This window comes from Cydia strobilella, chromosome 7 (genome assembly GCF_947568885.1).
Source record: "Cydia strobilella chromosome 7, ilCydStro3.1, whole genome shotgun sequence".
Taxonomy (NCBI): Eukaryota; Metazoa; Arthropoda; class Insecta; order Lepidoptera; family Tortricidae; genus Cydia; species Cydia strobilella.
The window spans coordinates 2,949,478-2,977,268 of NC_086047.1; the positions used below are offsets into that span (position 1 = coordinate 2,949,478).

The window sequence follows — 27,791 nt, forward strand, 5'->3', positions numbered from 1 at the left end:
CGATAACCGGTAAATTTGGGTATTAGGTAGGGGATAGCGGAACTTAACATTTTATACTTTTACCTTAGTTTCTGGCTAAACGTTATTACGGGCGGCAAAGCAATACTTATGGGCAGCCGCGAGGCGGCAAGTTTTCAATAAAATGGCGGACGCCGCATGAGCGGGTATCGGAGAGGGGTTAATAATATAATAATCTGAAAACAGGTTTTTATATAAGCAAGTGTATTATATCAGTATGTACCTATGTTTAGAATTAGTACTATGTTATTTGGCGTAAATATTTGTATTTAGTATTCAATTTCTCTTACACCTAGTGTAAGCATTTCCCGCACCTATCACTATGTTTGATCTCTGTTTGGCCCAAAGGTTAACTGGTAGAGAATGCCTTCAGGCATTAAGTTCGCCTTTTGTACAACTTTTACTGTGCAATAAAGTTTAAATAAATAAATAAATTATACACTCGTATCGTGAATAACCATTTAATTTTATATGTTGTATGTATCAGAGAAACTTTTTAAAAATTAATTTATTCGATAAAAATAAAGTTAAAAACAATAAATAAGTTAATATTTTAACTATATTACAGATAAAGGTAATTGAGGACTTTAGTATATAGGTACTAACTAATGACAATAACATACAGCCGAATTAGAACAATGCTTACAAGATGTCACAGTAATACGATACCGATCTGTCAGTGTCAAATATGTATAATGTTTCGGTAGATGGCTCTGACATAAAAATATTTTTAAAATTACCGCTTTTTTGCTGTCAACTGGGGTTGACACCCGTACTGCAGAAGCGCAAATAATTGAACTAAATATGGCGGTCCTAGTGTTGTTTGATATTTCATCGACTTGTTGTAGGAGTGAGACGTGTGGGTGTTTTGAATGCTATTTTTAGTTTTTTGACTTTTTTTTGTCCAAGTTACAAAATTGGAATATAATATTTTTTTACTAAAAACATAACTTCCTGGGCTTCTATCCCGTACTTACAAAAATATCGACAGTTGTATCGATATGCGCACATCACTATTTTTCGTCAGTAGCAGAGATTTGTTTCTATGCAACATTTTAAGTGATTGATTTTTTGCAATATTTCAATAATTATCATCATTCAAGTATTTAGTTGTGTTACATATATAATAAACTAATACTTTAAAACTTAATTTTGAGAAATTCGCTCATAGTAACTTAAAATTCTTCAATTTCTTAGTGATTAATATTAAGCGTGAAATAAGAAATATTAGTGAATATAAATACACCAAGTGATTAGTTATTAACTAAACATATTATACTTAATGTGTGTGTGAAATTTCAAGCACGTAGCTGTAGTACTTCAAAAGTTACAAGTAAGTGAAATTATGTCAAACCGCTGACTCTCGCCAATACATGCCCGTATTGAGCGGTGACTGGGTGTTCAAAGTCCCCGTAGGTAAAGGGTTAAAGTAAATCTTACACAAATCAACCTGGACCGAAATTAAGTAAAACTCGTATCAAGGTTACTAGGCGATATACATAATTAAATAGATAAACCCACTGAAGAATGCCTGTATGAATGAATGTATACCCCTGAAGTAAACAGGACTCTTTTATATATAAATAAAAGATAGATAATAAACATTTTAAATATACTCAGTAGCTCCATACATAATTAGTAACATACAGCTTAGCTTATTATGTGAACTTTCGATTCTTGCCATTAGAAAATTATAATAATTAACCAATTAAGTAGTGATCTTAATAGACTCAAAGATCCCACATGGGCTTTACTTCGTAATTTGGTCGGCTATTCCTCCGAGCACCGCCAGCACACAGAAAAGTTAACTAAACTGAAACGCACCCAATTTGTCAGTAGTAAAAGGTGCGATATTCAAATTTTCTATGGGAAGTCAACTCTTCGCGCCTACATTTTTTGAATTTGCCGACTTTTTCTAATGACAAGGTCGCTGTGCCGTGCCAGAGTAGGTGTAATGTTCGAATTGAGCAAACTCTCGGAATGGTCGATGTCAGGTTGCATATATTATAACTCGCATGTTTTATCGCTTAACTTCATCTAGTATTTTATAACGAAATTTTATTTTAGTCAAACGAACAAGGTACATAACTTTTTTTTTATTCTATATTAAAATCTTACATTAAATCAAACAGAAAAGTGCCGTGAAACCTATATCGGGTTCGTATAGAATAGACACTACAAACATTTTACATTAAACATTGTTGTTTTACATAGGATAAACATAAATTATGTAAAAATCAATGTTTTGCTTTGACGACACACTAGACCTTTTTACTACCACAGTTATACCTAAGCACATCGTACTTGTACTTTTACCATCGTTCGTACTGTGAATTGACAATTCACTACCTTATAACAAAGGTAATACCGATGATAGAGGCCCGTTTCTCAAAAGCTTGTAACTTTTTGTCAGCTTTTGTTAGAAAGGGACTTCCGCTAAATTCCGTTTGTATTAAAAGTTACAAGCGTTTGAGAAACGGGCCCCAGTTATACTTAAGAGAAATAGTTATTTGTTATACAAGGGTGCAAAGTTGTATTTTACCCGCGAGTGTGGAATTGAAACACGAGGAAGCGAAAGGATTCTATAGTTGAACCACGAGCGAAGCGAGTAGTTATAAAATAGAATCCTGAGCGTAGCGAGTGTTTCAACACACGAGAAGTAAAATACATTTGCACCCGTGTGTAACATGCACAAAACTTTTCCCCTCACTATAGCGAGGAAAGTGCAACATTCACAGGCGTTATATCATCTTCATCACTGGAATCACTATTTTTTTTTTACTATAATACGATATTATAACAGAAAACTCTGGAAGTTGTATATTTTTACGTGTCGGAGTCGGTGAGAAAATTTTTGTTGACAATGTTGACATTTCGGACGATGCGTTTTGAAATTGCATCGACTCAACTTGTGCGTTCAGAATTATATTCAACATCATAAAAAAACAAATGTTTCTTATGGAATTTAAGGGTTATGACTTAAAATTATTAAATAAAGCTAAATTTTGTATTAAATTCTCAAACCATTTATTTATGATAATTCATATCGAACGAACCATTATTATGAGCGTTTTACGTTTTGTTATCTGTCAAAAGCTACTTAAACACGCTCCATCCAAGGTCAAATGGATAAAACGTTTTTCCCGGCTTGTTTTAACGGATAAAAGACGGCTTTCCGAGCTAGTGAGGGGAAAAAATAATTATCACCAACAGGAACTTAACTAATCGCAATTCATTATGACTATCATATGTAGATACGCGATTGTTGTTCAACTAGTATTATCACGGCTAAAATATCAATAATGGCGTATGCGTCGTAAAACTGCCAACGGTTACACCTTTTCTGTTCAGAAGGAAACAACTTATCAAACGGACTATAAATAACAATGAACACAGTCTGTTACTTGGTGACGGACGCTGGTAGCGAGCAAACGTGAGTATTTCAATAAATATTTACTAGTCAACCGGCTTGAAAAATTAAGTTGTCAATTAATCTGGATCTTTGTTTTTTTTGTGATTTATCACGACAGATTGACTGATTTGATATTTATTTAAACACATACTTAGAATGAGATTTGCAATGTGATGACAGTTCTCAGTTTGTTGTTGTTTTGTGTATCCGGTCCGCAAGTTTAATAATTTTAATTTAAAATAGGCAAAGCATAAAAATAAGATACTTCATCTTCTTTTTTAGATGGTCAAGTTGTACAAATTGGACGCGAGCCCCCCGGCTAGGGCGTGCATGGTAGCATGTGAGCTCTTCAACGTTCCCGTTGAGCTGATCGACGTCAACCTTTTGGAGGGGGAACATTTAAAACCCGAATTTTTGAAGGTAAGGGTCAAATGTCTCATCTTCATTATATCAGCCAAAAACAATGGTCTTCGTCTATCTCAGCCTACTCAGCATGTGCACTCCGTTTAAATCTAATTAGAACCTTTCATAAACCAAATATAGTAGCATTTATTTTGTTTCATTGCTTTGTCAAACAATCGAATTTCATCCCAATTTAATATACTACAAGGTTGAAATTAAAAACTTACAACAGTTACAACAACGGCGGTCGTTCGCTATTAGCTGTTTGTGCGATAGTGTGGGGCCTTCTTGGCGGCAAAGGAACAATTAATTATTAGAAAACTTCACCCGTTGACCACGAACGCTGTAAAGAGTTCGAAACGTCGGGATGTATTATAAATTCAATATACGCGATATAATCCGTTTTCATAGTTTTATTTCATGAGTAACTATCGCGGTAACCGAAGACAATATTATTAGAAAACTGTCAGATAGTACAAAATTATCTTTAGATTATGTTTGACAAGATGGCTTCTGTGCGTTTGATCTTCTACCTTATCGTAATAAACAAAAAGTCAATATTGGAATCAATTTATATACGACTGGGCAACGGTTTTTAAATATTATTCTTTAGTTGTCGAGTTTCACCATCGCTTTTAGTTTTTCGAGCAGCACGCTCTTTGCACATAGGACCAATACTCGAATATTGTACAATATTTTAATATACTTTAACTACTACACTTCTATACTACCTGACACTTGTCTATTAAATTATAAAACAACCCTCTACCCCCAATTGAATAAAATATGACGTCAATTTTTTTAAGTTACTTTAACAATAAAGTTACATTTTATATATTTTTTTCCAGAAAAATCCATTACACACCATTCCTGTTCTGGAAGACGGCAGTTTGGTGATACACGACAGGTATGTCGAAGTACATCAGGCGTGTTATGGATGGCTTAATCCACGTGATAAAATAACCGTCACTTTTTAACACCGCGGGTTTGAAAGAGACGGACATCAATTTTATCACGCTGTCACGTAGACAAGAACAACCATCATCATACCCTTTACAGTAGTCACTTTCCAACTTTACTAATCTTATTTTAATTTAATGTTAATACGACAGTGTCTCGCCACCACATGGTTTTAACATGCATAATTATACATAAGGAGAAAAATATCGTCGGGATGTATTATAAATTCAATATACGCGATATAATCCGTTTTCATAGTTTTATTTCATAGGGAGAAAGTTTATTTAATGATGCCCACAGAAAAGACGCAAAACCTTAAAAAAGTTTTTGACCCAGAGGCCAATTTAAACTAATATTTTATTCAGGGACCATAATTTTATATCCGCAACGCAGGCTTCGTCAGGTGAACACAAACTCACAATCAGCTACAAGCTTCGTCACAAAATAATACATCAATAAAATCTTCAACAGTCTTCGTCAACCTTCAAACTAATTACCAAATCGTGATACGTTGTCGTGTATAGATGGAACGTGAAGTACCTTACGCTCTTACCAGTTTCTATAACTATATGATTATTTGGTACATGCATCTAGGCATTAACGCGAGAAAAATCCTAACTATAAAACATTACAAATCAAATCCAAATGAATACTTACTAATATTCGAAATAATCACTTAAAAGTCAATTCAATATGAGGATACAACTCAAATTTTGCACCCAATCACTTTTCCATTCTTGTGGAAAAAAAGCAATTTTCTCATCAATTTATGACAAATAAAAATAGCTTTTACGAGCTGGTGTGGTGAATAATCTCATTTTAAACTCCTGACTCGTTTCAGCCATGCCGCTTTGATGTACCTCGCCGATGTATACGGCAAGCAAGAATCCTTCTACCCGAAAGACACCAAGCAAAGGGCTCTCGTCAACCAAAAACTCTTCTTCAACAGCAGCATTTTGTTCCCGAGACTGCGAATTATAACGGTATTTAAAACAAAGTAACTCTGTTTGTCAGTCTACCTCTTTACGCTTAAACAGTTGAACCTATTTAGTTGAAATGATGTATGTTGGAGAAGATAGTTTAAATTCCGGGGTGAGACAGGATAGTTTTTATCACGGAAATCACCTAGTTAACTATAAAACAAAACTAATGTAGGTCTAGTTGCACTAACCACGACAGTCTGATAGAAAGAAACTATGAATTTATACATTAAAAAATTAACCACTCATACAACTATAGTGGTTCAATTCCAGAATCTTCCGTGAAAGAATGGGCAACTTAAAATCAATGTTACTTCTCCCGCAGGACCCCATATTCAAGGAAGGAATCAAGGTGATCCCCCAAAAGAACCTCGACCCCACCGAGGAGGCGTACGGCTTCATTGAGGAGTTCCTGTCCCGGACCAAGTATCTGGCTGGTGATAATATCACCATCGCCGACATCGCAGCGTACGCGACGGTCACTAGCCTTATTTTACTTCTGGAGCTCAACGCTCAAAAGTAAGATATGTGTTTTAAAGATAAAGAGGGATATTACAATGTGCTTATGAACGTCAAATAAAGCTACGCCGGCTCTAAGCTTAGAATGACCCCCGTCCTGAGTCATGGCTTGTCCAACAGGTCTCCGTCGCCATACAGCGGGGTAACGCTGGTAGTGTGATTGGGACCTTTGGACCCGGTATGGCTCAGAACGGGTTTTAGTTTCTTAAATTGGTAGTTAGTCGAAAAATAATAATTGTGGAAAAATTCACATTTAAGAAGTGTTACTTCAACTGTAGATGTCACTAGGCACCTGCCTAAGGCTCATATCACATCAGTTGGCGCGATAACTGAACGATTTCAGTCAGATATCATTCTGAAATCAATGTACATTCAAATTGGCCTGTTAGTGTTGATGATCTCAAACTAGAGAGTTGAAGCATTCAGAAAATATACTTATCCCTTAGTATCGTATTTTGCCGCATACATGATGACGCCTATGCAATTAATTTGAGCAATGCTTGTTTAACTTACCAATATGCCATAGTTAAAAATAAAAGTTAAAGTTTTTTATCAAACAGAATAGATACGTTTGCAAACGGGACTGCAAATTCCTGCCGGAAGCGTAATTTTTTCCATTTTTCCCTTAATAAAAAATTCAAAGTTTTTAAGTGTGCCGAAAAGACTGTTCTTTTCAATTATTTCATACAATTTATACCAACCTACTCATAGCGTTCAAACAGCCTACCAGCAATACTGTCTACGTTTTAATTTTTCTAAGCATAGTAAGACTTTATTTTTAACCCCGAACGTAAAAAAGGAGGTTATAGGTTTAGGGGGTGTTTGTCTGTGTATCTATCTGTGGCATCGTAGCTCTGAAACGAGTAAACCTATTTGGTTGCCTTTCAAGGGTTCCATACCCAAAGGTCCCGCCCTATTACTAAGACTCCGCCCTCCGTCCGTCCGTCCGTCTGTCTATCCGTCTGTCACCAGGCTGTATCTCATGAACCGTGATAGCTAGACAGTTGAAATTTTCACAGATGATGTATTTCTGTTGCCTCTATAACAACAAATACTAAAAAGTACGGAACCCTCGGTGTGCGAGTCCGACTCGCACTTGGCCGATTTTTTTATAATTTGAAAGAAGCTTCTAGCGGTGGTATGAGATCAGAGATATGATCTATCAAAATCAAATAACTATATTGTTTTATATTTTTTATTAAATAATATTATATTTTACAGATACCCCAAAATGCAGGCGTGGCTAAAGGATCTAGAGAAACGACCATACGTTCAAAAGGGCAACGCAAAAGGTCTTGAGGATATAAAACTTTTTTTTAAATCGAAACTTGCTTAAAGCTAAAATAGATCCAATGGAGTGTGGTTTTTAGGTAACAAGACAATTGTATGTTTTTATTTATTTATGGTCGCTTTTTAACAACAATGGTCATATTTTATCTAAAATAAATCATATTATTGATTTACCCAAATATATATTTTTTTATTTTACTCTCCTTGTCTAAATCGTATCTAAATAACAAAACTTAAATTTGACTAGACGTAATCAAGGTCTATATCCCGGTCAATATAAGTCAAGTGAAACTAACCGTGAATCATTCAAAGCTCTTAAAACTTAAATTTATTAGACAAAAAAAATGTGTATGTCAGCTCCGACGCACGACTGAAGTTTGCTCCACAAAAACTGCAAATTAACATTAAATATTTGTTGACTGAATAAATATAGTATTTTCCGTTGCTACGGGATGCCCAAGATAAGTTGCGCACGATTTGCACGAAACATAACGTAGGTAACGTAACATAATGTTTGATTTTAACTTTCAAACAAAATAATATTAACGTCATCGTGTTATCTTCTATTTTCCCACTTGGAGAGCCTCTCAAGCAAAAGTTTCGTAATAATAAAAGATACGAACCACAAAGTTCCTCCCAGGTTTGACGTCAACATTTTAAATTTCAATTAATCTTTTCTGCTCTTGGGCAACAAAGTTGGAAACGGATTATACAAGTTCTAGTTACCTCATTAGCGAGGTTTGGATAGATAGAAATAGGCTACCAACTTAATTCGAGTTAAAAATCCGACATTTCTGGGCTTGGGGCACAATTCTAAATTACTCTGTAACATGGCCACTAAGTTACGAAGTAGTAATTGTTCCATATTTAAGGTTTGTTTATCGGGATGCTTTACTTACCTATTTACTTTCCAGCGAATCAATTCTATAAACATGGGACATGGGTACAGCGCCAACTATCGTGTAATTACAATTTAGTCACTGGCTGTTCATTAACAAGTAACTTTTTTGTACTGGCTTACTTAATTTGGCGGGCAAAAAAAAATCAAAAAATATATTTTTCTTTGCTTTAATGAAGTATGATGGGTCTAATCATGAAAAAATATATTTAAAAATATTCGCCTTATTCTGGAAAAAAATCATGTATGTCACAACATACACTGCGAAATTAAGTTTTGTTGAAAAAAAAACAAGTTGATAAAGGAATTTTATTAAATTAGCAATAGGTAGCCCACCTTACTATAGATATGTAATTATAAAATTAGAATATATAGAAAAGATGATAAATAAAATTTACATTAATTGTATAAAACAAAATTAAGACTACTTATAAAATAAAACGATTAAAACTAATATATATTTTTCAGATGTTTAAGACAAACACTAGCGTCTTTTGAGAGTGGCCTCTAGTCAGCGCTATGGAAAATGGTGTTGCTGCGCAGTTGTGCCACCATTGCGTCGAGCTCGGGAGACGCTAGTACAGAGCTCCATTACGAAAGGTTTTTCTTTTACTAGACCCCAAGGGTCAAAATAAAGGAGAAAATACGGTTGAACGTTTTTAACGGCTTCTATGCGGACGAAGTCGCGGGCTGATATTATTAACGAGTTAACTTTATTTGCTTCGCAGTTTGGCAGTACTATTTCACTGTATTTCATGTACCGCAGTAAATAAATGATTAAATAAATAATAAATAATCTCATAATTGAATAGAGCTACCAATCAGCCCCGTGAACCTGCATTGCAGATAATTTGCTGGCTCTGCCAAACGGCACGATGAGATTTTAATATTTGATTTATTTTATTCAGTACCTTCTGAAAAAAAATTACAGTCAATGTCATGCCTTCATTCATGCGCAGCGCACGAAACGCTTGCTTATGGTCGGGGAGTCCAAGAATCCTGTTGAGTACCTCCACCAAGTATGCGTCCTTGACACCGAGCAGGAAGTCAAGGACAGCCCGTCAGAATAGTAAAAAAATCGCCATTTTGAAATACTCGAGCGAGTCAGATTAAGATATGGTGGATTAATTACTTGTTAAATAGTGCCCATTTCAATAATCTGACGCCGAATTAAGGCCGAATGCCATAAAATAATTCACACATGAACTAGATTTTATTTGCAAACTCCAACCAAAACCTTAAAAGGTCATCATTTTAACTTTTTAACTTCTTACGCTTTTTAGTTCTGGCAAAGCTTGATCTCCATTTATATTCTAGGTATTTTTTAAATATACCAAGCATTTGAAGAGTTAACCTTAGATGGCATAAGATCATAAGATACCTTGATACCCAATTTCAAACCTTTTTAAAAATAAATATACCCCGTTTCCACTAAAACCATACTTAGTTGACATACACCACTCTTTCTATTATACCACCTGATCTTTAAATTGTGATTTACGATCCGTCCCAAGCTTTACCACCGCAAGCGGTTCTGAAACTTTTATCGTTCGCTCCTTAAATCGACAGACTGTGACGTAATTTGTTCAACTGTGCCTGGATACATGTCGGATAAGAACATAATTATGAACAATGATAGAATTTTGTTTACTTTTTACATGACAGGTGTCAAACTGATGTTAGTTCCCGTTTCTGCCACGATGTTTCTCTTTCCTCACAGACTCTATGTCAAGACTATCGATGGCCGCGACTTTCGCTTGTTTTCCTGCTGTTATACATGTAACTAATGTTACAGTTGATAAAATGTAAAGTCCCCATTTTCCTCTCTGGATATTAACATTATTGAAAATAAATTGACAGAATTTATATCGACCTGAGCTATGTACCTTCATTTCATTTTAAACCTATTACTAACACTCCGCTGTCCGTCTGTCCGTCTGTATGTCTGTCACCAGGCTGTATTTCATGAACCGTGATAGCTAGACAGTTGAAATTTTCACAGATGATGTATTTCTGTTGCCGCTATAACAACAAATACTAAAAAGTACGGAACCCTTGGTGCGCAAGTCCTACTCGCACTCGGCCGGTTTTTTATAAGAGAGAAGCAATTTAAAATTTGTTTAGAATTTGTTTTTTCTCCTAGTCCTAACTCTTATAATAATCAAAAAATTGAAAAAAGCAAACGCACGGGCTCTATGGTTAATATACATCAAACTATGTAAAAATATTTTCCATAATGTTAATGCCTAGATAAGAAAGTAAACGAAAGGGCATATCTATAGTTAATATACATCAAATTATGTAAAAATATTTTCTATAATGTTAATGCCTGGAAAAGAAAATGAGGACTAAGTTTATAATATATGGAGAAGCGTTCGGCTCCTTTCCTCTTAAGAGTATTGCTCTTAGTACCACCTGCTGTAGCAAGAGCAAAATTTAATAATCACTAATAACTAAACGCAAGTCACTATGACTTATAGTATGTAAGATACGCGATAATACAACTAGTTTCGCGTTAAAAATATCAAAAATGGCGTATGCGTCGCAAAACTGCCGTTACACCTTTTCTGTTCAGATGGAAACAACTTATCAAACGTACTATAAATAGCAATGAACAGATTGTTAATTGGTGACGGACGCTGGTAGCGAGCAAACGTGAGTATTTCAATAAATGCGTCAAAATCGCCGTTCGTTGTCTTGTTTCTGTTGTCTATTTTTGTCATTTATCAAATAAATAAAAAAGTTGAGCGATATTGCATGTATATCTAGCTGTAGTTTATAATTCTCTTGAGAAAAATTTAAAAGTAAATTTCACGCCATATAAAAATCTCCACTCCGTCACATTTTTTGGGGACAAACATAAGACGAACGAAAGGAATTTTGACCCTATTTACAGAGGAACCTCGATAGCATGAATCTCAAGGGAAACGCCTAAAAGTTCGTATTAACAAGGTTTCGTCTTATGGAGGGGAGGGTAGCAACTTAGAGGTTTCTATGTTACACAATTCACTTTTCACATATTTCAAATTTCTTTCACAATACTAATTTATTATAAATTAAATAATTTTTTCTTTATAAAATACTTTCACCCCCATTATCATATTTTATTAAAATTATTTTTATTATAAATCTATATACTAATTTACCCCCATTCAAATTAAATAAATAATATTATCTTTTCAATGTAAATGAAATGCTTAATTCTTCAATCTCTAATTTGATCTTTCTAGAAACACTTCGACTTAAAAGGTTTTGGTTCGTTTAAAATAAGTTCGAGTTATAGATGTAAAACCAATGAACAATTGGCATTATACAGGTAATTAGTAATTACGCAAAAACGTATATAGTACCAGTTATTCTTTTCTTCGAGCTACAGAGGTTTATTTTACTTAATAAATTTGATTTATAGAGGTGATGAAACAATACGTCTATTTTTTTTCCAAATATAGAGTTCAATTGCAAATTTTCGAGTTATAATAAAATTATCTACGAGGTTTAATATTTCGAGTTGTAGAGGTTTTTAGCTTTGAAGGGAAAGGAATAGCTTATATTTCGTGTTAAGGAGGATTTCGCCTTATCGAGGTTAGAGTTATTTTTAGTTAGTTAGCGAGTTAGTTTTTAACTGGCTTGAAAACTTAGGTTGAAGGTTTTTTTCGTAATTTTTCAAAGACAGATTGACTAATTTGATATTTATATACACACATACTTAAAACAAGTTTTGCAATGTTATGGTTGTTATGCTTACTGGGGCAATATAGTAATAAAGTGATTTTTAATGAATTAGCTCTCGGAAAGCCGCATTTGGCGAAGTGGAACAGCTAATGAAGAGCATAAAAATGGCATATTAATCTGTGTAGTGATGACAGCTTTCATTTTGTTCTAATTTTTGTATCCGCAAGTCTAACAATTTTAATTTAAAATAGACAAAACTTAAAATAACACAACACCTACTATTAATCTACGAGTCCAGGACTTAAAAAAAAAACATTTTCAGATGGTAAAGTTGTACAAATCGGACTGGAGCCCCCCGTCTAGGGCGTGCATGGTAGCATGTGAGCTCTTCAACGTTCCCGTGGAGCTGATTGAAGTCAACATTTTGGAGGAAGAACATTTAAAACCCGAATTTTTGAAGGTAAGGGTGAAATGTCTCACCGTCAGTAGGTATCAGCCAAAAACGCAATGCTCTTTGTGTATCTTAGCCTTAGTCAATTTTGTCTATAAAACAACCATCTATCCCCAATAAAATAAAACATAGTCGGTTTTATTGGAGTTACTTTAACACTAAGTGATATTTATGTTTTTTTTTTTTAGAAAAATCTTTTACACACCATTCCTGTTCTGGAGGACGGCAGTTTGGTGATACACGACAGGTATGTCGAAGCACAGGAGTCGCTTTCTAACTTTACAAAATCTTTAGGATAAGATTCGATGTTAGTACATAGATCTAGTATATTTTCTATAGATGCTATACGCGTGCGCCCGTGAGTGCGTACGACAAAATTAAAAACACGTTTTAACATTCCTGACAACATACCAAAAAACAACTTACGTAATCCTGTTATTTGTATGTATGTATGTAAAAACTTTATTGTACATAAGACAGATTACAAACACAATAAAAGAACATAAATATATACAATGTACAAAGGCGGACTTATCCCTATAAGGGATCTGTATCCTCGGATCGGGATCCTATAAGGGATTTGTTACCCACCATCAAGGGCAAACAATAATAACGCTTTCTCTGCTTGTTTTTTTTTTATTATTATTATTAAATAGAGCAACTATTTTTACAGGTAAATCCTAATACAATAGTGCCTTAAATCAAAGATAGATATAACTCCGTAATAGATGGATACAGTAAGTAAGTAAGTAAATATTCTTTATTGCACCAAAATTATACATTTTACATACATGTAAAACTACAAAGAAATATTTAAAGAAAAAATAGAACCAGGTAACAACAGGCGGTCTTATCGCTAAAAAGCGATCTCTTCCAGACAACCTTTGGGTAGCAGGAAATGTAGAACTCATACAAAAGTCAACAGGTAGTGCAATGAGCTAAATATGGAGACTATTAAACACAAACACACATACTACAATTACTACTTATACATATAAGTATTAAAACAAAACCTAACACACAAATAAATATACAATACAATACCTATATATATAATATATATTTATACAAGCAAATATACAATATATAAAATGGCAACTTAAGGCAGAGATAGAAAGTATAGTTTTAGCTGATTTTTGAATATGGGGAGAGATTTAGCTAATCTTAATTCTACTGGTAAAGCATTCCACAGCCGAACAGCCCGGAAGGTAAAAGAGCTATTATAAAATTTAGAAGTAGATGAGGGAGGAGCAAGAATATGAGTCTGAGAACATCTGATAGAAGACAGTCTAAGGAAAAAACGTGCCTCGAAAATCACGAAAATTTGATTCTCGATCAGATGGCGCCACTAGCTTTGGCCTACTCTCGTATAGAGGGCGTTGACGGTTTCGTTTGTTATTTATAATTTTAACGCATATCCGTTAAAGAACATGGGTCAAAATCATATAAAAATAATTAATGCAAATAAAAAAATCATTTATCCATATTTAAATACATTTTAACGTATTTTTATAAATCTTCATTTTTAGTTTTAAAGTATGTCGATAGATGGCAGTGAATTTACAGTGGTTACAAAATTTACTATGACAGTCTATCTTATTATATCCTCTTTGCTTAAATGAACCTTACGAGTATTACTACTTACTGAACTAAATTATTTCAATTTGAAATTCAATATATTACACAATTATTCCAATCTATTCAATTACACAATAGTCAAAAATGTATATTTACCTACAGATATGTAGGTATTTCAATATTACCTTTCTTATAGATTACACAATTATTTAAATTTAATTTCATTATTTTACATCACACATACACAATACATACAAACATGTTTTTGATATTAAACGTAAGTATATATTTTCATAGTAAGTAGGAATCGAGATAAAGGGTAAATAAAAACTCGCACATGCTCATATATCCGTCGCATGTTTCGAGTAGAATTAAGATATCTTTTGTGTCCTTCTAATTTCCTGGCTTTACGCCACCTCTTAAAAAAGTTGCTGTTAGTAAAATAATTCCATTACGTTACCCAAAGTAAAGTATCGTATATGCTATTACCCGTTTTTATAATTACTTACATGATAATTTGGTACATATATATATAGGCATTAACACCACAGGAAAATACTAACAAATGAATGCTTATAAATATATTATTTATCATTCGAAATCATCACTTAAAAGTCAATTCAATATGAGGATACAACTCAAAATTTGCACCCAATCACGTTGCCACTCGTGTCGATAAAATGCAATTTTCTCATCAGTTCTTGACGAATAAAGAGAGCTTTTACGAGATGCTGTGGTAAAAAAATCCCATTTTAAACTCCTGGCTTGTTTCAGCCATGCCGCTTTGATGTACCTCGCCGATGTATACGGCAAGCAAGAATCGTTCTACCCGAAAGACACCAAGCAAAGGGCTCTCGTCAACCAAAAACTTTTCTTCAACAGCACTATTTTGTTCCCGAGACTGCGAAACATAGCGGTATTTATAACAAAGTAACTCTGTTCGTCAGTCTACCTCTTCAAGCTTAAACAATTCAACCAATTTAGTTGAAATCTAGTTATCACGGAAATCATCTAGTTAACTAGAAAATAAAATTAATTTAGGTCCAGTTGCACTAACCATGACTGTCTAATAGAAAGAAACTATGAACTTGAACCTATACCTATAATAAAAAAAATTGAACCACTCGCAATTATTTTTTTGGTGGTTATAATAAATAATAATAAATCCATTTATTCAAGACAACATAGGTCCAACACAATCATATCACAATGTAAAAAGCAGAATTAAAAATAAAATAATAAACAGTATAAAATTATGAACAGAATTATGGTGGTTCAATTCCAGAAACTTCCGTGAAAGAATGGGTAACTTAAAATCAATGTTAATTCATTTCCAGTTCCGTTTAATAACAGAAGGAATCAAGGACATCCCTCAAAAGAACCTAGACGCCGTCGAGGAGGCGTACGGCTTTATTGAGGAGTTCCTGTCCCGGACCAAGTATCTGGCTAGTGATAATATCACCATCGCCGACATCGCAGCGTACGCGACGGTCACTAGCCTTCTTATACTTCTGGAACTCAACGCTCAAAAGTAAGTTATCTAAGATAAAGATTATTATTCAAGTAGGCATATTACAATGCGCTAATGAACGTCAAAATAAAGCTACGCCGGCTCTAAGCTTAGAATGACCCCCGTTCTGAGTCATGGCTTGTCCAATAGGTCTCCATTGCCATACAGCGGGGTAACACTGCTAATTATAGTGATGGGGACCTTTGGACCCGACATAGCTCAAAACGGGTTTTAGTTTCTTAACATTTGTAGTTAGTCGAAAAAAATTACTTGTGGAATTCACTTCAACTGTAGATGTCACTAGGTGCCTGGCTAAGGCGAATATCACATCAGTTGGCGTGATAACTGAATGACATCAGTTAGATGTCATTCTAATATCAATGTAGGTTCAAATTGGCCTGTTAGTGTCGATGATCTCAAACTAATTCAGTTGAAGAATTCAGAAAATATACTTATCATTATGTAATTTGAGCAATGCTTGTTTATATTAGTATAAATATGTATAATATGTATTAGTAAAATATGCTATAGTTAAAATTCAATTTTTTATCAAGCAGCAGATACGTCTGCGAGCGATACTACAAATTCCTGCCGGAAGCGTAAATTTTAAATTTTTCCTTTAATATAAAATTCGAATTAGAAATTCAATTCACAGTTTAAATTTTGTCCATGAGTATATTTCATACAAATTATACCTTCTCATACCGATACTGTCTACGTTTTAATATTTTCAAGCATAGTAAGACTTCATAAAAAGGGGGGAGGGGGGGGGTGTTATAAGTTTAACTGCCATATTGTGTGTGTGTGTGTGTTTGTCTGTGTACCTATCTGTGGCATCGTAGCTCTGAAACAAGTAAAGTTTGGTTGCCTTTTTTATAATTTGAAAGAAGGTTTTATAGCGGTGGTATGAGAGATATATTATGTTTTATCAAAATCACTTCATTGCGTTGTTTTTTTTTTTATTTAATCATGTTATATTTTACAGATACCCCAAAACGCAGGCGTGGCTAAGGGATCTAGAGAAACGACCATACGTTCAAAAGGGCAACGCAAAAGGTCTTGAGGATATGAAACATTTCATTAAATCGAAACTTGCTTAAGTTAAAACAGATCCAATGGAGTGTTGTGGTTTTTACGTAACGTATTGTTCTTTTTTTTAAGGTCGCTTTTTGACAAAAAGTCATACTTTATCTCAAATAAATAATATTATTAATTTACCAAAATATATTTTATTATTTTACACTCCTTGTCTAAATCGTATCTTAATAACAAAACTTAAATTTATTAGACAAAAAAAATGTGTATGTCAGCTCCGACGCACGACTTCAATGCGACGCATCGAGAATCGAGATGTGTGCATAATCTACATATTGCTGCCAGCTTCCATACTAACATTATAACAACTCTGTCCGTCTTCTGCATCTTTTTGGAATTTATTTTTTATATAACATAATAACGTCCTGCCTAATGTGCTCAATTAAGAACATTTAATTTTTTACGGTTCCTGCCCAGGAATTCCGAAAACGGAACAAAAGTCTCCTTAATAGGGGATATTACTGCAATGTTCTGCCACCAGAGTGCAGCACTAGCTTTTTTTTAGTAAACCATAGAGTAACTTATAAACACTGTACCTTTAACAGGTTTTTGACAAGTTTTCAGAGATAATAAAATATGACATTGATGTATCAAGGCTGTTTGTTTACAGAGGACCTACCGGGAAACGCGGATCCGAAATTTCGCTATCTGCATCTTTATCGCTCGAATATGCAAGTGACAGAGATGTTAGATAACGAAATTTCGATTTTATTGTTTCGCGATAGACCCTCAGATTGTGGTAGTGGCTCCCCCTACGCAGAGTTTCGCGTAATATTCTCTATTGAGAACATTGGGCAGAAACCGGAAGATCTATAAAAATCAGGCCATTTCATTAAACTCATTTATGAGGCGGCCAAAACCGGCCACACTGCTAAATATAATCGTATTAGATAAATGGTACCAGCCTGCTCGGGCACGAACATTAAAAATCAATCATTCGACTAGCTGGTACTGATTGAACGGATACACAAGAGCTTATTATGTTGAGGTTGAGACTGATCGATGGTCGCGACTTTCGCTTGTTTTCCTCTGTTGTTATGTAACTAACCACACGCGCTGCATCCACATGCGCACATGCGCTGCATCCGGAACATATTGGGCATATCTTGGAAGGACAGGGTCACGAACGAGAGGGTTCTTGAGATTGCTAAGCTGCCCAGCCTCTTTGCGCTGCTAAAGCAGAGACGCTTACGTTGGCTGGGGCATGTGCATCGTATGCAACCTTCTCGTTTGCCGCGGCGTGTTTTGCTTGGCGCCATAGCTGATGCCAAGAGAAGCGTTGGTCGACCGATGCTACGGAATAAGGACTGCGCCAAGCGAGACATGCACGCCTTCAACATCCCGGTTCATCAATGGGAGAAGCTTGCCGAGGACAGAGATAAGTGGCGCAAACTGGTGTCCGTCGGTAGTAAAATCCACGATGACGCTTGGTTTAAGACACTCGCCAGTAAGCGTGCCAAGCGTCATCAGCGCGACAACTGTTCGCCACGGGCACACTACACCTGCCTGTCTTGCGGTCGTGGTTGCCGCTCCCGTATTGGCTTACACAGCCATGTGAAACGTTGTCACCCTACCTGACACTGTATGTATAGTCTGCAATAGACTGAAAGGCCTATGATATGTAACTAATGGTACAGTTGATAAAATGTAGCATTTTCTAAAGTAAAAAAAATCTTTTTTTTTTATTATATTGTCTTCGGTAACCGCGATAGTTACTTATGAAATAGAAATATGAAAACGGATTATATCGCTTTTTTTTCACGGCAACATATTTTTATTTCATTCTAAAGGGGTTCCGCCATGGTTAGGGTTTGCAATCCGGATCCGGAAGGTGTGAAATTATCCGGACCTGGATCAGGATCCGCAGATCTTCCCATATATTTCAGAACCGTCGTGCAAACCTTAGCCATAAGAAAATTGGAACAATGCCAGGCTAAAGTTAGACCACGTAAAGTCTGCAGAGATTTTGACAGCACACGGAGTGCCGGTATTATATTTATACGTCATAATTTCATAGAAGTTTGACGTTTAAAATAACATCTGCACTGCGTGGGCTGTCAAAATCTGTGCACTTTTCTTGGTTTGACTCTAGATATCTAGGCAGCCTAACTCCGTCCAAGACCGCAGAATCCTGGTATCCGCGCCGGCTTCCCGAAGTGATCTCGGAGTGTCGAAGATTAGAGAACGTTGTGTATGTCCTACTCTTAAAAAATAGTAATCAGCACACACATATCCCAAAAATCAGACACGTTATACTCACTTACTCACTCTCACGCACACTCACGCGCGCGTACATACACATCATAGTTTCACATGTTTGTTTCTGTCTCTAATTTAAGTAGCTTAAATATTGTTAAAATTGTATGATAAAAATCTCTAACATTGTAACCTTACGCTTGTAATCGGGAAGGAACCGGCTCTTGAGACACAGGGAAACCTACTTTGAGAGCCAGTTTATGTATTAAAAAAAAAAGAACCTATGCTGACGATCACGGCGCGCGACCAGCAGCCTCGCCGGTCGCCGGCGCTCACCTAGTTTTCACATTAAAGGGGACGAAGTCACGTGACCACTTCTCCATACAAACGTAGTGCCCAATTTCCTCTCTGGATATTAACATAGTTTTTTTTGCGTAATTTGATGTAGGTACATATATTAACAACTGCTATGCCGCTTCATTTATTTTTTTATTTATTACTATAAGACAAATGAACTTAAAAAATTGTATCGAATTTGTTTTTGTCTCCTATTCATCTCCGTTTTCTTCCTCGCGTTATCTTGACATTTTGCCACGGCTCATGGAACCCTGCGGGGCTAAGATGGACGGCTGTCTATCATTTGTCACCATACCTGCCACGCTCTAACTAATAGTACGTAAGTGACGCATGACATGACAAGTGACAAAAACGCGACCATGATACCAGTGCTGGTGTCCGCTTGGCAACTAATCCCAAGAAGTGACGTAGGCACTAGTTTTGGCACTGGCTCCTAATCATAAAATCGAAAAAAGTCAATTGAAGGGGCATAACTATGGAGAAGCGTTTATCCACTATCGTCTGAAGTTGCGAGGAACTGCTTGAATAATAGCTAGTATCTGTGGGACGAAACTGATTTTTTTGGACATTCTCAGCTCCGCGTCCGTTCGGCTCAGCATTGCTACGAGCAATTATTAGGGTTGGCACAACTTGACGACCCTTAGCGTGCACAAACACATATAAGATAATGACTTGAATTTTGACACCCCTAAATAGCCGAAATGGCCATAGGTACATTTGAAAGGGACAACATGATTTGTCCCTGTGTCGCTGTCAAACTTCGGTTTTGTAGGAAGTTTCCGTTCTGTATGGTAGTACTATTATTTATTCTGTGGTTCATGTTTTCCGTACAAATCCTGAAACTAACTAATTGTGCTCCTGATAATAAATGTTCTCACAAAGTTTGGCGTTAGAATACGATTCTGCAACGTGCCTCTCTCAAATCGCAGTAACCACACAACTCTGCCAAGATCTTCCGCCTAAGACGAATTTACAACAACTGCCTACCGGGCCAATTCGAACAATGATCTAGATATCAACTAGATATCCACTAGATATGAAACAGAAACAGATATTTAAGAAATGTTTGTCAAATTTGATATTTTCGCGATTCCGAATCTCCTCTTGAACGATCTCTTTAAGATTTGCTTAAGATATTACTTAGACATCCAATGGATATCTAATGGATATCCCAAAACTTCACAATAATTGTAGCGTGAAATGACAATTGGTTTCTCGAATGATATCATATATCATATCATATCTGCAAATGATAACTACTTGAGAACTAAACTATAACGTATTTATTAGATCCCGTATTGTTCTCGTATCTATTAATTATCACGTTGTTCGAATTGACCGGTAAGTCTCGACATATTCAATTCAAATTCCCAAACTTCTTCGTACTTACGGTGTGCTTACGGCCCAGAACTACTCCGAGCATTATCACAATTCCGCTCCAAAAAAATTTAATACGTGAGCGCCATAACGTAGGACTTTAAATCATAACTCTTCTGCTCTGTGTTATGAAATTGAATAAAGATTCGAAGACATTTAAATAGTTGAGCCATTAAGGCCGGAGTAGACGTGCAGTCGTGCACTCAGTTCACATGCAAATGCGGTGGAATTTATGAAGGTAATTTGTGCGCGTAGTCTTATCGGGGCTCACAATTAACTTATATATACGGCTCTCAGTGTGTTTTATTCTTAGTTTTATAGCCTAATACTTACCTGCACAACGATGTAGCTTTGGTGGAATAATCTAACTGATATATAGAGATTAAACGACGACTCACACTAGAACTATCCTCCAGACCGAGGCGTCCGACACTTTAATGACATGGTAAAGAATAAATAAAAATAAAAGAATACATTTATTGAGAATAATTATAATACAGTGGCATGCACAAAAGGGTGTCCGGTAAGCCCCAAACTAGGCTGAGCCTGTATCTTGTGGGACTCACCATAACAAGAATAGTATGAAACAGTTGAGACATTGGACAAATTAAATCTAGATAACTTAAAAATTATGTGTTTGAATGGGTGATAAGGTGATGAAGTTGTGCTTGTGAGGGTGTGTATGTGAATGTGAGTGTGATTGTGTGAGGTGTAGTGTAGGAGAGCGAAGTGAGCGAGACAGGAAAACTTGATGACAGACCTAAAAATAAGAATGTATTATATCTTCAGTATCATTGTAGGATAGGGTCGCGGGAGTCCGCTGGATACGGGTGGCGCAAGTCCGGACTTTGGGGGAGGCCTATGTCCAGCAGTGGACTGCCTCTGGCTGATATGATGATGATGATATTTAAGTACAAAACAGCTAGTGATATAGCCGAGGGATCAGACGAGCCAAATTTGAAACAAAAGTTCATTTTCAGAGTAATTGAAATAAAAGGTAAAAACCCGCCCGGTGGCCATTTCTTCCATCCCCTTCTAATTTCTCTTAAGAAGTCACACAGGTAAACCAACCGGCTTTCCTGTTGGAAACAACTAGCCCTAAGTAATCAACCGCATTACTTTATTAGAAACATTAATCAACCGAGGTTCAAAATGGGCAGTAATTACCCATCTACCCCGGGATGATCCATCAAACTGCAGCCCCATCGATCACCGTTAAACAGAGTAGGAAACTAATGATTGACTTTATTTGTAAACGCTAAAATTGCGGTCACTGCATTGCGTTTATCAAAGTCATCGCTGTCGCTAGGTTAGTGGGGTATTCGGATTTCTAAAACATGATACCTAAATTTGTTTTTTTTAATACTTCGTTGGTGGCAAACAAGCATACGGCCCGCCTGATGATAAGCCTGAAACCTGATGAAACTCCAGAGGAGTTACATGCGCGTTGCCGACCCTAACACTCCGCACCCTCGTTGAGCTCTGGCAACCTTACTCACCGTCAGGAACACAACACTATGAGTAGGGTCTAGTGTTAAGTATTTGGCTGCGGTTTTCTGTAAGGTACTTCCCCAGTTGGGTTCTGCTCTAGGTCTGGAATGCCACCCGCTGTGCTGTGCCCTACCACACTCTAACTTTCTTTTGGACGTTGTTTAAAGACCCGGGTCTTTAAGCCTGTTCTACAGTCAAACGTCATCGTACAGTAATAACCTTTTATTCCTTTTCATTGTAGGGAATAAAAATAAATTGACACAATCTAATCACGTCTGTGCCAGTCGGCTCAATATCACATATATATCTATTTATCTTTTTCGTATGTTTATTTTAAGACACGTATTGTACCCTTTTTCATTATTCATTAAATATATGTTATTTATCTAATAACTTCTATTGAGTTGTTATCGTCACGCACCGATAATGCGCAGCCTGGCAAAATGTCTACAGCCAGGCCAAGACTAACTAACTCATGAAGGCTAATTCAAACTTACATTGTGACATCAAAATGACATCATATAGATATGTGAATTGATCTCATGCTGGTCACAGGTCAGCCCTAAACGCTGGCGCCTTAACATGATATTCAAATCAATCGCATATAAGGGGGTTTTCAGAAAAAATTGTACCATTTACTTTTTTTCGAAAAACCATAAATTTTTGGGTTGTATACTCAGAATCAAGAGTACTATTGAACCAGACAAAGAAAAAAAGTGTCCCTAGTATGTCATACAAATTTTGGGTGTCAGTTTTGTAACGGTCCATACAAAATGTATGTGAAAATGCGTTACAAAACTGTCATTTTTTGGGGACATATTTTTGGTACTTTTTAAATCGATAGTCCTCGTGATTCTCAGTAGAAATAACCCAAAAGTTGATTGGATTTTCGTAAAAAAGTAAATGGTACACTTTTAAGTGAAAATGCATTTATTTAAATTAATTTAATAAATTAATTTTTAACAAGCAGAAACGTCTGAGATCGATGCTATTAAGAGGCCGTGAGTTCAAGTCTCACCCAAGGCAGTAATTTTTCCTCTTTTAAATTTATTCTAAGCTTAATAGCATCGATCGCAGACGTTTCTGCTTGTTAGAAATTAATTTACAATGGGTAGCACATCGTAACTGGTGAATTTCCAATATGACTTGGAACTCCGGTGGCCGTTTAAGAAGTGTAACACTCTTACGGTAGATGTCGCTAGGGTCCCCTAGACCCATATAGTGGGAAGATTTGCTGACTATGGATGAGGTCTTGGTGGCTCAGTTGGCAGAGCGCTGGAGTATCGATCCAGAGGCCGTGAGTTCAAGTCTCACCCAAGGCAGTAATTTTTCCACTTCTAAATTTATTCTAAGCTTAATAGATGGATACAGTTTAAGGAAAAAACGTGCCTCGAAAATCGCGAAAATTTGATTCTCGATCAGATGACGCCACTACCTTTGGCCTACTCTCGTATAAAGGGCGTTGACGGTTTCGTTTGTTATTTAACAATTTTAACGCATATCAGTGACGCATATGGGTCAAAATCATATAAAAATAATTAATGCAAGTAAAACAAATCATTTATCCATATTTAAATACATTTGATCGTATTTTTAAAATCTTCATTTTTAGTTTTAAAGTGTGTCGATAGATGGCAGTGAATTTACTGTGTTTACAAAATTTACTATGACAGTACCGCTCTATATTATATCCTCTTTGCGTATAGCTACACAATTATGCCGCTTTAACCTCGAGTACCTACGCAAGTAATAGGCACATATTTTTTTATATATTATAATTGCAATCGGTAGAAAAACAGAATTATTGTGTACACAAGTGCATTAATTATGGTGTGGAAAAGTTATATAAGAGTGAAGCGCCCTCGATGCAGTTACTGCGGTGCAATAATGTGGAGAGTACTGTTTTTAGCGGCCTGCTTTGGTTCTTTACATGTGGCACTTTTGTGTGACGATGACGGTAAGCTCGTGATATTTTTAGTTAAGTTATAGAATAGAATAGAATACTTTTTATTCGTAAACACACAGACAATAGACCTACATTAAAAATGAAATGAAAAACTTAATTTCAATCAACTAGTAGCCCATAAATAAATTTACCTTAAAACTACCATACTTGATTGGATGATACAGATCATCAAAATTCTTAGGGTACTTCCTGAAGTCCTAGAAAGCTGAAATTTGGTATGTAAGCTAGTATTAGGACACAAACAAGATAAAAATCCTAAAACATAGAACTTTTACCCCCCCCTCCCCCCTTCCCCAACCCCTTAAACTAGTGGATGGTAGTTTGTATGAAACTTCCACAAATTTTGATGCTCTGGCTCTGAAAATTGATACAGACTCCTTGTTATAAATAATAAAACACGTATTTTAAATTAAGGGACGGAAGTGTATCATAAGTATCTAACCTACAAAAAGTAGTGAAATCCCACCAAAAACATTTTCATGTAAAATGTTGCCAAGACTCATGTAGAGCCAAGCTTCTAACTCTAAACTTCCTAGCTCTACAAGTCGTGAGCCAGCGTGATAAATTTATTCCCTGATCATTAACTTTTCTGTTATATAAATATTCTTGTAGTAACGAAACGGCCAAGTCACATATTTGGACTAAGGTGTAGACTTTGTGAAGTTAGGGCTTGTAGAGTTAGGGCGTGTACAGTTAGAAGCTTTGCTCTACATGAGATCTGATAAATAGATAAAGTAATAAATAATACCATAATTCAACTTATTGTTGCACGATCAGAGCCACCAACGACGACAGCAACCTCGTCGACAACGGAAGCAACCATGAAAGAGCCCAGTGGTAGTAGCGGAGGTAAGTGTCAAGTACACATATTGCCTATTACAGTCTTTGACATTGTAAAACTATTTTTTTTTTCTTATAATTTTTAATTCATTTATTTACACAATACAATAAAAATGTGCACGCTACATTAAAAAAATACAGAAATTGAGAAAATCTTAAAAATAATATTCTGGTGGCTACAAATGCAAATCAGCAACATGCTTCGTCCCATTTTTTTTGTTAAGGTTTTTTGTTTTTCCTTTAATTTTTTAATTAAAGGAAAAATGGAAATATTCACCGCTTCGGGCAAGATTTGATCTTGCGACCATGGAACACCGCTCCAATCGCTCTTAACCAACTGAGCTACCGGAGCTTTTTTTAATATGTAATAGCAAACGAGCAGACGAGCCGCCTGATGGGAAGCAGTCATCGCCGCCCATGGACATAAGCAATATCAGAGGAGCCACTTATGCGTTGCCAACCTTTGAGAACCCTAAATACCTGCTTCTTGAAGAACCCCATGTCATAGCGCAAGGGAAACACCTCAGACGGTAGCTCATTCCACAACTTCTTCTTTCTGGGCAAAAACGAGAGAGATGCCCGCTTGTTCTTGGTTTGCCACGTATCAAGAAAGTGAGGATGAGCTTTGTTTCTTTGGCGGGAGGTGCAGTGGTAAAAACGTGACGGTGGCACCAAATCTAAGTTCTTCAGAACATTCCCTATTGTACAGACGGTAGAACAGGCACAGAGAGCCAACGTCCCTCCGAAGACTAAGAGGTTTCAAACCGACTGTAAGATCGTACTGTAAGAATACGAACTGCCCGACGTTGGATGGAGTCAAGTTGAAGAAGTTGGCATGGTTTGTTGGAAGCTTAACAGAAACGTGCTAATCTTTCCATTCCCTCTTTTTGTCCTTGTGTCATTCCTCCTGTGTCCATCATCATGGATCAGCTCGATGGCACCATAAAATTGCATTATCACCTAACTTACATAATGTACCTATGTGAAGTTTCAGCTCAATTGAATAGTGAAAAGTGGGTCTAAATTAGCTTGCAGGATTTAACCCCAATATTCATACAAACATTGCAAGTTAAATAAAAGCTTTTAAAAATTTGTTGACATGCACTGCGTTACCCATGTCTCCACATTTTTTTTTGCTGTTATTTCCAGTATCCCGATTAGTCAGACTCCATTCGTCGTCTCTGGTAAAACACGATTTTTCAATTATTTGTCCAAGTACACTTGATTAAATAACATTGTTTTTTATCAAAGAAAATACAAGTATGACTAATGTATTCTTTGTTTGTGATATTTATTTAAATTCCAGACGTAAGCAGCTGCATTCATTTGCTTTTGTTTGTAGAGATGCCTTATAATCATTACAGCAAAGTAGATAAATACATAACCTACTTATAATATAAGTAGGTTATACGGGTAAGATAATATTATATTATCTTATCTCTTATATCGTACCTATATTTAATTAAGGCCATGCCAGAATAAGCTAAGTGAAGCTGCCCCCTGCGAGTTTTGGCTGAATATCGTTTATGAACAATCACGTAGAAAATATTGAACCCCACAAGGCTTCCACAAGGAACACTACTGGTCCCCAGTTTCTCCCAGTCCATAACAGTACGTCTGACGATTAATTCGTGATGAATTCTATCCCATCACCTTTCTATTATTTTCTTTCTTATGGATGATTTACACTAGGACGGTCCGGGTCCGGGACAAGTCGTCCGACACTTCGTTCTCTGTAGAAAGCATCTCGAGATCACCGATGACCTATCACGTGATCAGCGTGAGTCATATTAAAGGATATTTATTAAATGAAAAGAAGAGGGAATAAAAGACAAAGTATCAAATATGATTTTTTTCATAGACTACCCACCAACATGTCCTAAAAACGAGGAGTACTACGACTGCACAAACGGCTGCACAGCGTGGAAGTGCTCCGAGCTCGGTTTCCCATTGGACTGCGACAAGTGCACGCCCGGGTGCGTTTGTAAGGACGGTCTCGTGCGTGCTGATGATGGCACTTGCATTCCTGCAAATGGATGCCCATGTAAGTCTATAGTAACTTTACCTAAGATTGTCACTTAACTCTGTGGACGATCCTCAGATCTAAGAAGAAGGATCTAAGAATTCACGTGGATAGTAAAAGTTACGCACAAATGTATTGTCGGATTCTAGAATTAGAGACATTAGAGTAAGCCGACGAAGACGGACGTATACGCTATTTATTGAACAAGAAAAAATGACGAACTTGCCGGTCTTCATTTACTTTCAGCGTCTGGGTTTTTTTTATAATAACTTTATGCGACTTTCCTGTGGATTTCATAAAATAAATGGAGATCAAAGTCTAATTTTCTTGCTAGACTCTTACAAGCGTATTCAAGCCCTCTATTTCTTAAAAGCTGTACGTTCAGCCTTAGTAAAATGTACACAAATCGTTAACTTTCATAATGTCCACCGGAAACACGGCCGTTTTCCCGAACGTTGTTGACCCATCTAGTCTTCTTTTTAACATTTTATTCATATTACACAGCATGTGGCGGTGATAAAAATGCCCAACAAGGATGCGGCAGTAACTGCAACAAAATGTGTTCTGATATTGGTAAACCACCAAAGCCTTGCCCACCAAGTTGCATATTCAACGGTTGCACATGCAGAGAACTCTATTACTACGACGCTAATGAAAAGAAATGCGTGAAGCCAGAGGATTGCAGTAAGTGTTTAAATATTTTACTACATAAAAGTTTATATTTTAAATGGTTCAGTCACAAAGAAAAAAAATGGA

General features: G+C 36.1%; 3 protein-coding genes across 3 annotated transcripts in view; all 3 read left to right on the top strand.

Annotated features, from left to right (window-relative positions):
- The first annotated feature begins 3,359 nt into the window (after positions 1–3,359).
- Positions 3,360–7,655, top strand: LOC134742916 (glutathione S-transferase 1-like). Its single transcript, XM_063676124.1, has 6 exons — positions 3,360–3,451; positions 3,713–3,850; positions 4,681–4,739; positions 5,634–5,775; positions 6,098–6,291; positions 7,513–7,655. The coding sequence occupies exons 2-6, from the start codon at positions 3,713–3,715 to the stop codon at positions 7,625–7,627; spliced, it is 648 nt and encodes a 215-aa protein (XP_063532194.1). The 5' UTR covers positions 3,360–3,451; the 3' UTR covers positions 7,628–7,655.
- Positions 7,656–12,473: 4,818 nt separating this feature from the next.
- LOC134742917 (glutathione S-transferase 1-like) lies at positions 12,474–16,825 on the top strand. Its single transcript, XM_063676125.1, has 5 exons — positions 12,474–12,611; positions 12,791–12,849; positions 14,955–15,096; positions 15,518–15,711; positions 16,676–16,825. Exons 1-5 carry the CDS (start codon positions 12,474–12,476, stop codon positions 16,788–16,790), a joined length of 648 nt encoding a protein of 215 aa, XP_063532195.1. The 3' UTR covers positions 16,791–16,825.
- A 1,034-nt stretch (positions 16,826–17,859) lies between these two features.
- LOC134742775 (zonadhesin-like) overlaps positions 17,860–27,791 on the top strand; it is a 32,942-nt gene continuing 23,010 nt past the window's right edge. The window contains exons 1-4 of the mRNA XM_063675963.1: positions 17,860–18,232; positions 24,950–25,021; positions 26,874–27,056; positions 27,540–27,719. Coding sequence (XP_063532033.1) covers positions 17,860–18,232; positions 24,950–25,021; positions 26,874–27,056; positions 27,540–27,719 — 808 coding nt within the window. The remainder of the gene's footprint in view (positions 18,233–24,949; positions 25,022–26,873; positions 27,057–27,539; positions 27,720–27,791) is intronic.